Raw genomic sequence first — 16,806 nt, forward strand, 5'->3', positions numbered from 1 at the left:
GACAAGCGATTGCTCATTAAGCTCTCTTAGACTGGAGGTTAAAAGCTGCCATGTAATATGAAACAGTTAATGGCCAGCCAGCTCCATTTGTAAGGCAAGTCACTTGGAGGGCTTTGCACTTTGGAAGACACGCTTGAGGTGGGGCCTGTGGTGTCACTCACCTGCTGCTGAATGCAGGAGAGCTTGTTGGGAAAGTACTCAAGGTGTATCAACCTGGATTCAGGGCTGTTTCATATGGAAGGCAAGCCCTTAAAAATGCACATAGCCCTCCTGCCCCCTAGGTCTTCAGATCTTCAGCAAGAAACCCGAAGGCAAAACCTTTGGGAGGGGGTCATTTGGAGAAATACATAATCCTGGGAAGTAATAACCTAACTATCTCTTTGGGAAAGTCCCATCCCCCACCCCCTCCCCACACTGTGCTTCTGAAGTATTTCTTTTTGCCCCAGGAAGACAAGGGCCAAAAGTGGTTGGATATAGCAACATCATCACTTCATTTGCCTCTCCCTTTCTTTCCAGGGTGGAGAAAAGGCTGGGAAAGCAATGGTTACTACTTACCACTTCTGGGCATGCGCCCCAGCTAGGCAGGGCTGGTCACACAGGACCAGAATATCTCAAAGTGCCCAAAGATAAACAGGGCCAGCCTGGGCCAGCCCAGACCAGCCCTCATAAAACTAGATGAAGCAAACTTTATCTTCCCTTGGGTCTCATTTTCTTTCTCCTCTCCTCCTTATCAAAACTGGAAAATATTAGGGTGCCTGAGTGGCTCAGTCACTCAAACAACCGACTCTTGATTTTGGCTCAGGTCATGGTCTTGTCCTTTGTGAGATTGAGCCCCGAGTGGGGCCTGCACTGGCAGTGCAGAGCCTGCTTGGGATATTCTCTCCCTCTCTCTCTCTCTGCCCCTCCCCCACGCATGCTCGCGCGCTCTCTCTCTCCCCTCCTTTCAAATAAACTTAAAAATTTTTAAGAAAAAACTGGAAAGTGTCAAATATACTGAAATACACAGAAAAAAAAAAAAAAAAACAGTGTACCTGTATTTTTTTTTGATTGGTTAACTGTTTATACTTCAGTGTGAATTTGTTTGTTAAAGTGTTAAGTCAATCAGCCATTTGTTCCTAAAGGTGGCAAGAAGCAGCTTTATCCCATTGGAAAGAAGGGCTTGGAAACAGGCAGCAATTATTGAGGGAAAAGGGGAGACTCTGAAACATTGTGATGCCTGTGGGGCTTGGGCCTAAAGTAAACTTTTTGGTAGCATAAAGGCTCCTGGCCTTTGGGAGTCTAAGTTCTTTTTAACATAGATATTTCACGGCTCTCTACCTGATAATCGTCTGTAGAGGAAATACGCAAAGACAAAAAGGGTTTTGCAATAACACTTCCGTTTGAAAAGTAGAACCCAGGACACTTGTGGAAGACACGCTATGTATTTAGTCTACAAGCAATTCTCAGGTGTATACTTAGCACCACAGCCCCACAGTCTCGTAAAGGCCCGTGCTAGCAGAAGGAATACTAAATTTCAACTCAAGATCAGGGTTCCAGTTCTGCTGTTTCCAATTCTTCCATTTGCTAAGTGTGACCTGGGCTACTGCACTAACTATCCAGGACTTCTCGGCCTCAAGTTTCCAGGGCAAGAGAAGTAGGTTTTTGTCTGCTTTGCTTGTTTTGTTGTGTTTGTGTGGGTGGAGGGAGGAAAGAAGAGTAGCTGAAGACCCAGTTTAGGCTGGGAAGAAAAGCACCAACGGCTGAGCATCACAGAGCAGAGGGAAGGTACACAAACCCAGGCTGTGGGGAATAAGATCCAGGACTGTGTCTCTAGGAGAGCCAGGGATCAAACTCATGTTTTGAGAGGACAGTGCCAGCATGATGGACTGTATCCATACCAAAGAGGTAGCAGGGCAGAAGTAGGAAAAAATATTAAAATCCAGTTTGCTTGGATACAAAAATATTTAAATAACTTTAGACTTACTCATATTCCTTTTGTATTATTTTGGTGACATGATGGTACCTCACACTATGGATACGTCCTTACATGTGTGCCCATTTAATCTGTGTTCATCTCAGACATCCGATCCTCTGTGTTCAGATGAATTACTTGAAATGTGAATGAACTAAAAGGCAGAATATTCAGACAGCACTTTCTTGGTAGATGAATAAGAAAGGAACTATCTAGAAGCTGAATTTTATGGTCACATACCATATTTTCCCCGGTGAACACTGGCTGTTACAGGCTTTCCCTGTGAGCACATTCTCCAAGTAGTCACTTGACTCTGTGAGTAGGTCTCTACCACTTTACTCCCTACTCCTTAAGAACCAGTCCTTAAAAGTTGCCATCATTTGACTGAGACAACTGTAGAATCAGAAGACCCAAATCAACCCACACATTATAAATTGTCCCAGACACAGGAGGCTCAGCCCTATTTTTAAAGATGTCGGGGGCGCCCGGGTGGTTCAGTCGGTTGAACGACTGGCTTTTGACTTTGGTTCAGGTCATGATCTCACGGTTCGTGGGTTTGAGCCCCACATCAGTGCCTGTTTGGGATTCTCTCTCTCTCTCTCTCTCTCCCTCCCTCTCTCTCTGCCCCTCCCCTGCTCACGTGCTCTATATCTCTCTCAAAATAAGTAAACTTTAAAAAAGTATATTAAAGATGTCAGGAGATTACGTATCTTTGTTCAGTGCAACGCATTCCCAGCTCTCACCATCAACGACCCCCGCTAGCAGGAATTTTGTTTTTACATACAGCAAAGCTTTCAAATGTCACAATTAATTGGAATTCCATTAATTAGTAAATCTACTGATTGATAAATTCCAGAATTCTTCTGTAAATGTCTCTCCTACTAGCTAAGAAGAAGTCCATTTAGGCCAAGTAGACAGTAAAGATTAAGAGGTAGGGGCACGCTGTCTCTTCCAGACTTAAGGTGATCCCAGCCTGAAGTCTTCTTCCCTTTCCTTTGGAGGAACGCAGAATGTTAGCTGAACATCCAGCCTTTGTCCCGTCATCAGTCTCATCCAAAACAGACTGGCCTTGCTGTCAGATTTCCCAGAGCCGTGCTCCATTACCGTTCCCTTGTATCTCTCCAGTTCCACGGTGGTAAGGCCAGATTTGAGGACCACTGGGTGGGTTTTATGGGAATAGAATGCGTGCCACTCAGGACCCCGCAGGCCCGCAAGCTGGGGCCCCTGCCCCCATGCTTCCTTTCAAGTATGAAATCTCTGCATTCTCTTCTCTTCTTCTCCTCCCAGGAACAGCACCCAGTTGGACTTCCCCGGACCACAGGCCCCATGCAGTCCTCCGTGCCCCCAGGCTCGGGCGGCATGGTCTCTGGAGCCAGTCCCGCGGGCCCTGGCTTCCTAGGCGGCCAGCCCCAGGCAGCCCTCATGAAACAGATGCTCATTGATCAGCGGGCCCAGTTGATGGAGCAGCAGAAGCAACAGTTCCTGCGGGAGCAAAGGCAGCAGCAGCAGCAGCAGCAGATTCTAGCCGAGCAGGTAACATGATTCATTCATTCAGCAGGCATTTATTCGGTGCCCTGTGTCTGCGAGAGAGTTCCAGTTCGTGTCCTTTGTCAAGAGATTCACAGTCTAGCATTCCCCAGATCGCCGAAGAATCTGCAGAATTTGGACCTTTCCATTAGTTCGGCTTTTTCTTAGAATGAATTAGTTTGTTCTTAAAAGACAGGCTTCTGCCACCAGTTTGAAGGCCTGTTTGCCAGAGACATTTCTTCGATTCAAGCCTGCCTTCTTTTCTTCTGGTTTCTGGCACAAGGGTCTGCGCAATCAGTATGGGGGTAGGGAGGCTGCCTCACATTCTTCATAGAGGCTAATATTTCCAGCATGAAGAAAAAAAGAAAATAACTCAGAGAACTTTGTTTCTTGAAGGAAAATGTCAGGAGGAGGGATTGAGGAGAATTCTGCAGAATTGGTCATGAACAATGGGACAGGAACAATAGCAGAATAATAGGGCCTACAGAACTACCTGGAAACCTGAACCCGGGGTCACAGAAAGGGTGCAAACTTAAGAAAATTCCCAACAGCTTTAAAACAGCTCAAGAAATCTTTGAGTTAAAGGAAGGCCTAACACGAATAAATCTTACCGTAGGCATCTTTGTCCACCCTCGCCATAGAATTCCTCCAGCTCCGAAAGAAAGCCTTCCCTGAGAGCTGCTTCTGTAGGTTTCAATGTGTTTTGTTTTTCAAGATGCCCATGCCTGATCCAGGATTATTATCCCAGGAAAGGCGTGAGGCCTTCCACAAGAGATCCCTACGTGGCTCCTGTGGGAGTCTGCACAGGGCATCTCTCTCTCTCTCTTATAGGAGGTAGGCGTGAGGTTGTCTTCCAAGGCTTAAAGCCCAACAAAGCTCTGCCCTACAGTTTCCCTCCTAGAAGGTTCCTAATATAATCAGAATTCTGGAAACTTATCAAGCCTCCTCCACCCCATATTTACAAGATACCACGTGGGACACAAGCATGTTGAGGTCCCCACTAAGAGCAGTTCAGAGTAACACCAGCCATCTCCCAAATAGAAAAATTGTACTGTTGAACACAGTTCGCTTATGTTCCCTTCTCTGCTTTTGTTCCTGAGCAGCTGTGTAATTATCTCCCTTTTTACCAAGGTCAGTCAGCCGCCTGGCACCTCTTGTACAAACAAACCTCTCTCCCTCTCACCCTGCATAAGGTGTGTGACAAGGAACCGTGCTAATATCTCTCAGGCAGTGATAAATGAAGCCGCCGAGGGGAAGCTGGGCTTTGTAAATCCTCTCCTTGGCCAATCCCGGGAAACTTCAGGTGTGCCTGATACTGTGAGCGATGGCCTCTGATGTGTGTGCTGTGACCAAGGCGCAAATAGGAGCCTGGGTAACCAGGCAAACGCAGTTGTGCTAGCCAGGGCTGTCCCCACTCAGCGAGGGCAGCCAAACCCCAGGGGACAAGGAGGGAAGCACAAGAGTGGAGGGAGAGCTGCCCCAGGAGGGTGCCCAGACAAGGAGCCGACACACAGAGAGATCCAGGGCCCTTTGGAAAAGATGGGGAAATGGTATCATTCCTTAGCAGGTTGTGGGCACCAAGAAATGAAGAGGGACCAAGGAAAGAATTTTACTCAGCCTCCAGATGTGTCCCACCTTTTGCTTGTGGTCTGATTCTGGAAAAACCTCTTCCCCCACTCTCTTCATCTGCCAGGTTAGGTTTAATAATTTCCCGGCCTTCCTCTGATAACCGTTTTAAGGACAACATAGAGTAATGTGTGGAAAATTCTTCGGCAACTGTACACGCGTATGTGGTGACCTGTCATGTGACCCTGGTGTCACGGACTGTGATGTCAGAGCTGGGGCCACGACTGCCAGCCATCAGTGGGACTAGCCCAGAAGCGAAACTGAGGGCCTGCTCGGAAACAACTCAGTGCAGCAAGCCTGCCCGTGCCCAGAGACGGAGCTTGTCCGTGCAGGCTGTTGGGGGGTCTACAAAGGCTGTTGGGGGGTGGGTTGTCAGCCTTTGTGTTTTGAGAACGAATGTTGCCGTATCAATGCTGAGCTGATGTTCTCGGTCTCTGCAGCAGCGGTGAAAGTGCCTAGTAATAGCAGTTTTGAAAGCAGCGTATTGGAGGTCCTGGGATTTCCTGAAAGGACTTGGGAGGGAGAACAGAAGGATTTGGGATCTTGCCTGTCTTTGGGAACTTTACAATGACTCCGGTGGCTTTAGAAATCGGGACAGAACCGGCTGAAGGCAGGTGTGAGTTGACACGTAATGCCTTACTTGGAGCACGGCACTTCACATCTATTCACAAAGGTTCAACCACATCCAGAATTTTAGACTGGAAAGAAATATTGGTGATCACGGAGGCTTTTTTATTTTACCTATGAAGAAACTGGAGGCCAGGGAGCTCATGTGAAGTATCAGAGATCGCAGAGCCAGAGAGGCACAGCCCCGGGACTGGAACAGGAGGCCCCCAGCCCCAGCCGACCACAGGGCACCCCAGGGCTTCTGCCCAGTCAGTGTGGACACTTAAGTTCTTACATAATATGCTAAGTTTGGCTGAGGAGAAGCTTACTCAATAATGCCCTTATATTGCTGCCTAAAAGATTAGCATGGTTTCTTGTCTGTACTTTATCTATACAATTAATTAATTTCAACACTTTGTGCAAAACACTATGGTAAGCACCCCAGGATGAGGTGAACAGGGCAGAGGCTTTTCTTTTCTTTGGTTGCCAGAGTGCTGGCTGGCCTTGTGGAGAAAAAGAAAAGAAAAGAAAAAAAAAAAAAGAAAGAAAGAAAGAAAGAAAGAGAAAGAAAATTATAGAGCTGCCCGGAAACAAAAACAAAGAAGAAAAAATAGAAATAAACACATGTGTTAAGAAGTGACCAATGTGTGTTATTTTTATAATGAACACTTTAAAGAGCAGGGCCCTTGGTCTACGTTCTTTATAAGCCCTTGCGGATGAAAGGTGCTCAATGAATATTCAGCAGCTGCAGAAGGAGGTTAAATGACATGCCGAAGGTCACGCAGCTACTTGAAGGCAGACTGGGAACTAAAACCCCTTTCTCTGCTCTTTCCACCTCACCCTTATTTTCTTTCCCTTTTCACATACAGCATGGTAATGATCATAATAGCCTTTCCAGTAGATTGGTAACAGCTCCGGCAGCGCAAAATCCCCGCGAGTGGAAGAAGAAAGACAAAAATCACAAGCCTCTGGCTCCTGGTACATGTGGAGTCCCACGCGGTTTCCTTAAGGCACTAAACGCTGTATATTTTACTTGCGGAGATGTATTTTACAGGCAGTGTGGCCTGGTGGGAATAAGATTAGCCTTTTTTATAGCCCCTGAGAATCCCATCTTCCTATACCGGAAGCAGCTATTTAGGTCATTAAAAATCAGTCGCTCGTCCCTTGAGCTGGGTCCCACAGTGCTAAGGAAGACATGCAAGCTGATGTTGGAAAGTCAAAGCCAAGACTGGCTCCCTCGATACGCACTCCTTGTGAGCCAGCAAGTCTACACATCAGATATGCCAGATAGTCACCAAAAGGTATGTGCAAGGATGTGCATAGCAGCAGTATTTGTGACAGCCCAAAACAGGAACCACTCTAAATGCCCATCATGAGTAGAATAGGTAGATAAGTAAGCCATGGTGTATTCATTCATCAGAAGGAATACTACTCAACAGTGACAGTGAACAGGCCACAGCTACACGCATCAACACGGATGAACCTCATAAATATAATGATGAATGCAAGAAGCCAGACACCAATACGTTGTATGAATCCACTTATACGAAGCACAAAAGCAGATGTCACTAGTCTGCCCTGTTAGGTGGCTCCCTGGTCAGATGAAGTGGGTGCCTGCGGTGGGTCGTGACTGGAAAGGGGCATGAGGGGAATGCTAGCGGTGCTCAGTTTCTTGATCTAGATGCTGCTTATGTTGCTACGGGATGTGTTCATTTTGTGAAAATCCATCAGAGCCATGCTTTGCACACTTGCCTGGATGCACCTGATTCCTCAACACAAAGTTTAGTTTTTGAAAAAACTGCCTTCCTCAAAACCGCCACAATATTTAATCGTCTCTCCCCATGTCACCTCCCTGTCCTTGTCCTGTCGTTCTAGCAGCTGCAGCAATCACATTTACCCCGCCAGCACCTCCAACAGCAACGGAATCCATACCCAGTGCAGCAGGTCAATCAGTTTCAAGGTGAGGCCAGTGCACACCTCTTCCGTTTTATACCTTCCAGCCGTGAAGTGTGAGCGAGCGTGTAGCCAGTGACATTGCCTTCTGTGCTTTGTTTGGGTTCAGGTAATATTAAAAATATGTTAAAACTGAGGGTGCCAGTCAGTCAGAATGCATTTTTGGAGCCCTCTGCTGTGGCAGGCATTAACCTTTTGGTGGCTGCGTCACAGAGAGGCCCTGGTTGGCCCCGGCAGGGGTCAGAGTGGCTGTGGGGGGCAGGGCTGGGGTAACTGTTCTTTGCCAACGATACACAAGTATTTCAATAGTTTAACAGCCAACGGGGACCTACTGGTGCCTGGCTAGTCCACCATCAGCCTTGTCTTTGGATCGTCATCTCAGGGAGCATGGGAGGAACAGTCCTGTGCCACATCCCTCTCGCTAATCCCAGCATGTCCGCTGGCCACGGCCCCCACTTCAGACATCCACTTGGGAAGAATCTGGCTTCCAGCAACCACCGATCTCTGCTGAATCTAGAAGACCAAAGCGCCTTGAGTTTGACTGGACTGTCTTGATCCTGCTGCCCTTTGCAGAAACCCTGATGACTCATGACCCAGTAGCAAGGGGCATATTGTGTGCTCAGTGTTATCATTCCTTTATGAAGTATAAAGTCCACTCAAATATCGATCCCTTCCATCTCCAATAGAGAGCACCCCTGAGGGTCTTGTATGGGGTAGAGGATCAGCCTGACAACCATCCCAGTCTCATCACAGGAATTTTCAGGGAGCTAGAGGGGTCGTCTAGTAGCAGAAACCCTAATTCCCATCCTCTGCCCTTTTCATGGGACCTAGATCCTGGGTCCTAATTTCTCAAGTGTTACCGGTCGCCGGTCTGCCAGAAGCTATGGGGCCCCTTGCATATAAATATGCATATATGTAAACGAATACAGACTTTGTGTGGCATGTCGCAAGTGCTACCCTTCTCGCAGACTGTGAAAAATTCACAGGGGGTGAAAAATTCATGATCTCGGGTAGCATTGTTCAATCTTTGGGTTGCAACACACAAATAGGTTGTAAGGATAATGGGTCCCAACCAACATTTTCTTAAAAGGAATATAATAGAAAAAATGATGAAAGTGTATCATAATAAGGGAAACTTTTGTTTCTGCTGTAGACCAGTATGTGTATATACTGGATCACACGCTGCGAGTAGTGGTTTAAAGAGTCTGAAAGCCACTGGTGTTCACGGCCAGATCTCAGTGAAGATTGCCTGTGGAAAGGCAGTGGCCTGAGTAGCTACCACTCCCTTCCACCCCTGGAACTCATGTATCAGACCCCTTTGGACTTGACCCAGGGGAGGACAAAAGGAATGAAGCTGTGCACAGGTGTTATGTGTGTTAAATCAGTGCCGATATTCTTTGAAGAATTCTGTTTCTCACTTGGTCATGGGTAGAGGGGGTGTGGAAATGGTCACCGTTACACACATAATTTTTGCTGCAGACACAGAGCCCTCCTAGGTTTCTACAAGTAGTTCTCAAACGTTAGCTGCATCAGAATCACCAGCGGAGCCTGTAAAAGCACACATGGCCTGGCCCCACCCCCAGAGTCTCTGATTCCAGAGGTCTGAAGTCAGGCCAGAGAATTTGCACTTCTAACAAGCTTCCAGAAGTCCTTGCTGCTGCTGCTGCTGCTGGCCCAAGGGCCACACTTTACGAACTGGTGATTTATATCAAGAACTAATTAAAAATACAAAATCTTATAAACCCAGCATAGTGGCCCTTGCATTTTCTAGGTTCGTAATTCATTTATTATCTTTTGGAATAAAGGGACCCACCAACATTTAATGCTTCCTCTGTATTATGAGTTATTCTGTATGCCTTGGGTCCAGGTTAAAAGTTCTACTCTTTGAACTTTTCTAAAACTCCACCCCACAGGTAATCAACCTGGAAATTTAGCTGTACTTAAGTTGAACACCCAGGGCCATGGTGCGGTCCCTGAGCTAAATGAGGCACTTTTTTTCTTTTTTCACTCTCTTCTCTATTTTATTTTACTAACACCCTAGATATCATAATAGTGTGTATCTAGGAAAATAGCAAATTGGTATAGATAAGAAATACTGTCCTTGGAGAGTTTCGTTAGGAATCACTTACTTGGGAACGTACGCATACTCCCCCACTACACATTTCAAAGGTTTAATGACTATCTTTCTCTTATTGAGTATGGTGCCTCTGGGCAATGTTGCATGCCTATGGAGAAATGCTTATTTTTCACAAATATAGGCTTCCTGTGAGTAAAAAGAGAAAACAGACCCTTTTAAGAAAAAATTGCATGTGATCTCTATTTGAATATGGAAGATTTTCACATGGTGATATTAACCAGTGGATAAGAAAATTACCTTGAGTACAGTGTCCCACAATAATATCAGTTTTAGACAAAAATAAAAGAAGAAGAAGAAGAAAATTAGTCTGTTATTTAACCGATATAGTAATCAGATAAAGACAAGGTAATTATTTGGACACATTTGCATTTTTTTCTATATATATTTAAAATTATTGAAGGTCAGGCACCTGGGTGGCTCAGTCAGTTAAGCTTCCGACTCTTGATCTCGGCTCAGGTCACGATCTCACAGTTTGTGAGTTCGAGCCCCGCATCAAGCTCCTCACTGGCGGTGCAGAGCCTGCTTGGGATTCTGTCCTTCTCTCTCTCTGCCCCTCCCCTGTGCTCTCTCTTTCTCTCTCTCTCAAAATAAATAAATAAGCTTTCTAAATAAATCAATAAATAAAATTACTGAAAGCATAAAACTAGATTAAGAAAAAGGGTTTGTTTCTTTGTACCTAGGATGAAAATACAGAGCTGATTGCTGGTTTTTTTTTTTCATTAGAGTTACACCTAGATAGCACAGTCACTTTGTACTAAAGATAAAGGTTGGCTCGGATTAATGCTTTAATACCTCTTAAAAGGCATTGCAGCATTTCTGTCCTCTAAAGAAAGGAACCTATTTGTCATTCACAAAAGTAGCCCAGACCATATCCAGTCCCTCAACATATCCATTATAAACATACAACAAAAATGTCCAAAAAAAAAAAAAAAAAAAAATGGAAGTCTTTTTGTCTCTTTCCAGCAGCTCATCAGTCTGTTTATGCAATTTGGGTCTAGCCAATCAGAGTCCGAGTCAGCAATATTTTCTCCTTAAATTTTTTTTTTTTTACAAACAACTCAATAACCCATTTCACCACAGTTGATCAGATTGGCCATGCAGTCGATACAAATTTAGTCGTTAAGGTCACAAAACTTCATAACAAGATTACAGACAATATATACCACCATCCAGTGTTTAACAGGAACTTTTGATTTTTTTTTTTAAATCACTTCGATATAATGAAGCTTAAAACAGAAAACCGAAACATTTCTAGGGATCTCTCCAGCCCTTTCGGGTTTCCCCACAGTAACCATTTCATTTCTCAATGCAGCATGATATTGATCTCAGGCCACAAAAACTTAAGTCATAATCAAAATTCCCATAATTTTCTTTCTTTAAGAAAGAAAGAAAATATGGAGACATAGTTGCTGCCCAGAAATCAATAACCCCATCAGGAAGACAGAAACACACTTATCTGCCAAGGTGCCAAGCTTAACAAGGTTAGACTGTTCTCGTCTGGCTTTTCATCCCATCTCATCCCAGTTGCAGGTAGTATCACATTTGCTTATAATATTGATTGGCCCCCAGGCTGCATCTTTTTTAAATGTCCAGGAAAAAAAAAACTATTTTTCTTGGTCTTAGAGACTCAGTCATTAGCTGGAACATAGGAAAAACTCATTTTTGTGCACCTCCTAGCCCTTTACAGCATTGACTGGGGTTCTCAGGGTGACATTTCTATTCTCTTGGCTGATTTGGAAATTTCTTAGGAACATGTAAAGAAGGACTCACTCAAATGCCTAATTAGAGTTGAGGGACTTGGCATTCAGACTCTGGCCAACTTTTAAACAGCATCATTAAAAACCGTGTTAGCAATCTGCTGAGAGAAGTAGTCACTGCCGATTTGAAGGAGTGAGTGGACTTTGCTGGAGAAATGCATAAAGTTCATTGCCAAAGAGCAAGTAGCAGGATGATTTCTTTTTCTAGCTCAGGAAGCTGGCCATTGTGCACTGACATGTTATGATTCAGACAATCTGGAGCGTGTGGAAATCTAGAGAGTGGATCCAAAAAGTGTCCCATCTGTCGAAATAGCTGCTTAGCAGGAGCAGTGGCCTTTAACCTCTCAAATCCTACTCAAGTCTTAAGGGAAATTAGTCTAATGGTCTTTATTGATAGTATTCTCTACTGAACCGTGTTCCACATCACAAAGAGAAAACACAAAGTGATCGGCCATTTCTTCTTAATTTAGCCCAGGAGGTGAATTCCCGCTCACCTCCAAGAAAAATGGTATCTGATTGGTTGAGGGTGGCATCCTATCCAGAAGAGTGAGAAACATCTTGCTTCTGCAAGTGAAAATAATAATCACGGAGTTATCAAGACAACTACAAAAGCACGTGTCCAATATCCAGTAGGATCCCTATTTTCATGTGTCTATAAAACAGTTAGTGGTGGTTATCTCTGATGGTGGGTACTTAAGTACTTTTGTACTTTTCAGCGTCCTACAAATTTTTTGTAATCAGCATATGTTACAGTCAGAAAAATAATCACTTTTGTGGATCTTTTCATATAAAAGAATTTGGTCATTCCTAAAGAAAACTCCAGCAACGTGTTACAGTAACGTGCATATTGAGATGAGTGAATGGGTCCATTTTTTTCCGCCTGCAGGTTCTCCCCAGGATATAGCAGCCGTGAGAAGCCAAGCAGCCCTCCAGAGCATTCGAACATCACGGTTGATGGCACAGAATGCGGGCATGATGGGAATGGGACCCTCCCAGAACCCAGGGACAATGGCCACGGCAGCAGCCCAGTCGGAGATGGGACTGGCCCCTTATAGTAACACACCTACCAGCCAACCCGGAATGTACAGTATGAGCCCAGGAATGACCCAAATGTTGCAGCACCCAAACCAAAGTGGCATGAGCATCGCACACAACCAAGCCCAGGGGCCAAGGCAGCCCGCCTCCGGGCAAGGGGTTGGCATGGTGAGTGGCTTTGGACAGAGCATGCTGGTGAACTCGGCCATCAGCCAACAGCACCAGCAGATGAAAGGGCCCGTGAGCCAGGCTCTGCCGAGGCCCCAGGGCCCACCGAGGCTGCAGGGCATCATGGGCACGGTCCAGCAGGGAACGCAAAGCTGGCAACAGAGGAGCTTACAGGGGATGCCTGGGAGGACTAGTGGAGAACTGGGATCATTCAACAACGGTGCGAGCTACCCACTTCAGGCTGGCCAGCCGAGGTTGACCAAGCAACACTTCCCACAGGGACTGGGCCAGGTTGTGGATGCTAACACCGGCGCGGTGAGAACCCTCAACCCAGCTGCCATGGGTCGGCAGATGATGCCACCGCTCCCGGGGCAGCAAGGCGGCGGCCAGGCCAGGCCGATGGTCATGTCCGGCCTAAGCCAGGGTGTCCCCGGCATGCCAGCGTTCAGCCAGCCCCCGGCACAGCAGCAGATGCCCAGTGGCAGCTTCGCCCCAAGCGGCCAGAGCCAGGCCTACGAGCGGAACCCCCCTCAGGACATGGCGTACAATTACAGCGGCGAAGCCGCCGGGGCTTCCTTCCCCGGCCTCTCGGACAGTGCAGACCTTGTGGACTCCATCATCAAAGGGGGGCCGGGGGATGAGTGGATGCAGGAGCTCGATGAGTTGTTTGGGAACCCCTAGTCAAGAGGAGGCCCCAAGAGCCACAACTCTAGTGCTGAAAGCTTAAAACGTGAGAAAGAAACAGGATGTTGAGCCATCCCTGTTTTTCGTTTTTTTGACCCACGGAAACTGAGCAAAACTGCAGCTGGCCCACAGCGAAAGATCCAGGTGCCAATCGCAGCCCCCACTGGGCCTCGTTTCACCTGATTTTCACACAGCACTCAAGACAACACGCCACGCAGGTCCCTGCTGCGAGAGAGGGAGACACACTGGAGGCAGGTGGGGAAGACAGATCTGAAGCCCCTCGGCCCCGCACTCCCTGTGCCCGCCCGGCCCAGGGAGAGCTGCTCCAGCCCGTCACTCTGCTGCCCGGTGTGGGATGTCCGTCAGCCCCTCCTGGCCCAGCTCCGGAGACCGCAGAGCCCGGGGCCGGGAAGAATCCCACGGAGGCTGCTGGGTGGTGGCACAGGCCAAGAGCGCAGGTCAGAAGTGCGCTGAACTCTGGCTGGAAAGAGCTGTCAGGCGTCAAGACGTGCTACTGTGTTTGGAGGGTGGACACGAAGAACAGTGAGATGTCACAGGGAGACTACAAAGGATCTTACAAGCCTGTCTGCTGCCCGTGATGACCCTCAGGAATTTTAGAGGCGTTGCTGCTAGCTGCCTCTGAAGGAAAGCCACGTGAGCCTAGAGAAGGGTCTGTCCGGCAGTCCTGGGGGAGGCAGCCCTCTGCTGGTGACCGTGGTGGCGGTCCCCCGGGGCAGTTGGGCTGGAGCCTCCTGGGGCCTCAGTGCGATACTGATAACGTCCAGGCAGTTCACATCTATTTCCGGTGGCCACGGGGTGGAGAGACCCCGACTGGATGCTGTGTCATCTTTCCCCACACCCCTCCCCACCCTGTTCCTTCTTGCCTCCACCCCATCCTGCCCCTGCTTTTCCTTACAGACTATTCCAGAAGAAATGAAGCTTTTGTCTTTAGGGGGCCTGGGCAGAATCAGAATAAACACAAGAACGTAGACCGTGCCTGAAATGCAAAGGCAACACTGGAGTTTTTTTGCTCTAACATGTAGTCGAGTGAATATTCTCTGCCCGGAACTGAGCAGGCCCCTCCGATGTTCGACGTGAGTTTATAGGAGCCACACCTGACACTTCTGGGACACCCTGGGAGGAATGGCCCCGATGGTCGCTGACTCTGGCTCCCTTTGGAAAAACCCCGGGGGTGTGGCTCTGAAATTGGCCTTGCCCTTAATCCCTACTCACTGGAAAGACAAATCTAAAACACTGAGAGACAAGGAACTGAAAAATCAATTGCCCCACCTTACACATTTTGATGATGAAAAGAAGGAAAATACAATTCCTCCCGTATGGGCAAAGTAATCCGCTCAGAAAGTCCTGTACAGTCGTTCTCTTTGTAAATCACTCCAATCTGCCCTAAGCGAAGTCTGTCGGAAGGGATGACAACCTCTACCACTTCCTGTAAGGCTTGTCTTTTTAATCCTTGCTGCTGTTCCCACTGTCCCGTTTTTGGAGGCCATGTGGCATAATTATTATCCGGAGTAAGAATGGCGTGTGCTTTTCTCCCACCACCCACCTGCTCTGTGTCCGAAAGGGTGGCTCCCTCTGTACGCTCACGTGCACCCCGCTGCGCCACACGTGTGCCAAGGCTGTGGGAGGCTGGGCTGGCTGTACTCAGAGGGATCCCGAGAAGGGGGCTCGAATGGGAAGCTGGGGCCAGAGGATGGAGACAGGCAGGCAAGCAAACACTGCCCTTGGCTTGCTCGCCAAGTCCCAAGGTAGTGGATCTCCTGAGCAAGGGGCAGGATGGAGAGCAGGGGAGGCCGGGTGGGCGAGAGCCCAGGCAGAGGCTGTACCCTGGGAAGAGGTGGTGGCAGGCGACCGTAAGCCCCTTGCCTGGGGGAGGGGCCACCACCAGGGAAACTCTTGAGTGGAAACAGATAAAAACCAAAAAAAACCAAAAAACAAAAAAAATACACAAAGTAAACAAACAAGAAGACAGAAAGCATAATTACCTTTTTCTGAAAGGTACAGGAAACAAATATATAAGCAATGATGAGAAACTGGGGGTGGCTGATGGAGAGAAGGGGGCTCCATTACCTTGTAAAAGCTTCCTCCAAATGCTTAGTACTGGGACCAACTAAATAGAGAGGTAGATTTTAATAAGGTCGTTTTGTTTTTGTTTTTGTTTTTGTTTTTACTACGGTGCTGATGTATATGTAATGTCTAAAAAAGTTATTTGTAAATAAGTTTTTACAATACTGCAGATATCACTGGGTCTACTATCTGTAAAAAAATATACATATAAATATATATATACTGTTTGTTTAAAATAGAGTATTTTTATTTCATTCTTTAACTCATCATCACAGCAGTGGTATCGCACTTCAGATGACATCTAATGACTAATTTGTACTGTATGACCTATGGCAACTTGCTCCATTTTATTCAGATTTTTCTAGTTTTCTGTTTTTACTTTGTACATTGAGCATTGCTTATTTCCTTTTAAGAATTATGTACAGAACTCGGAAATGTAGAAATGAAGTGATGTTGACATACCACTTTTAAAGAAAAGAAAACAAATAAAAGATCATTATCTGAATCAACCCCAAGTATAGTTTATTTTAGGGTTGTCACTGGGTCTCCAGCTTTAATTAAACAGATATACTTATGCCTGGGTTTTAATTGGTTAACTGCAGCTCTTGTCTCAAAATTCTTGATATCATTAACTATTTAACAGTGGAGATCAACCATTCCCAGTCTTTCTAACTCAACCACACAACTAAAACTTTCTAAATTTTCACCCCAAGGGATGTAGCAAAGGGAAGAGAAAAAGCCAGCTTTGAAAGGAACATAATGAAGTCCATTTGTGGAATCATGTGCCATAACTGTTCCATTTCAACTGGGTCATTCAGAAGACTTGGAAAACTGATAGTAAAATTTTCATTAAAAAAAAAAAGAGGGGTGTCTGGGTGGCTCAGTCGGTAAAGCTTCCAACTTCAGCTCAGGTCATGATCTTGCAGTCTGTGGGTTCAAGCCCTGCGTCGGGCTCTGTGCTGACAGCTTGGAGCCTGGAGCCTGCTTTGGATTCTGTGTTTCCCTCTCTTTCTGCCCCTCCCCCCCCAAAAAATAAGTAAACATTAATATTAAAAAAAAAAAAAAAAGAATCCTCAAGGGATATATGGAAGGAAAAGTAACAAAGGGGTCTTGCCCCACTATAGTGGACACTGTCCATGTACACTTAGGTACACACACACACACACACACACACACAATCCACGCACACCTTACTTCCAGCCCTTGCTCTGCCCGCACCATCCACAGATTGTTGGAAATGCTTAGAGGTTTACATTTCTCCAGATCAACGTTAGTCA

At 46.5% G+C, this 16,806-nt stretch overlaps 1 protein-coding gene across 2 annotated transcripts in view; it reads left to right on the forward strand.

Moving 5' to 3' along the window:
- The window catches only part of MAML3 (mastermind like transcriptional coactivator 3), a 416,215-nt gene extending 400,177 nt beyond the window's left edge, over positions 1-16,038 (forward strand). The window contains exons 3-5 of one of the 2 annotated variants that reach the window (XM_045467188.1): positions 3,239-3,484; positions 7,586-7,670; positions 12,444-16,038. In XM_045467188.1, coding sequence (XP_045323144.1) covers positions 3,239-3,484; positions 7,586-7,670; positions 12,444-13,441 — 1,329 coding nt within the window. In that variant the 3' untranslated portion in view covers positions 13,442-16,038. The remainder of the gene's footprint in view (positions 1-3,238; positions 3,485-7,585; positions 7,671-12,443) is intronic. The other variant, XM_045467197.1, reaches the window with a different exon arrangement.
- The last annotated feature ends 768 nt before the right edge of the window (positions 16,039-16,806 follow it).

Source organism: Leopardus geoffroyi, chromosome B1 (assembly GCF_018350155.1).
Source record: "Leopardus geoffroyi isolate Oge1 chromosome B1, O.geoffroyi_Oge1_pat1.0, whole genome shotgun sequence".
Lineage (NCBI taxonomy): Eukaryota > Metazoa > Chordata > Mammalia > Carnivora > Felidae > Leopardus > Leopardus geoffroyi.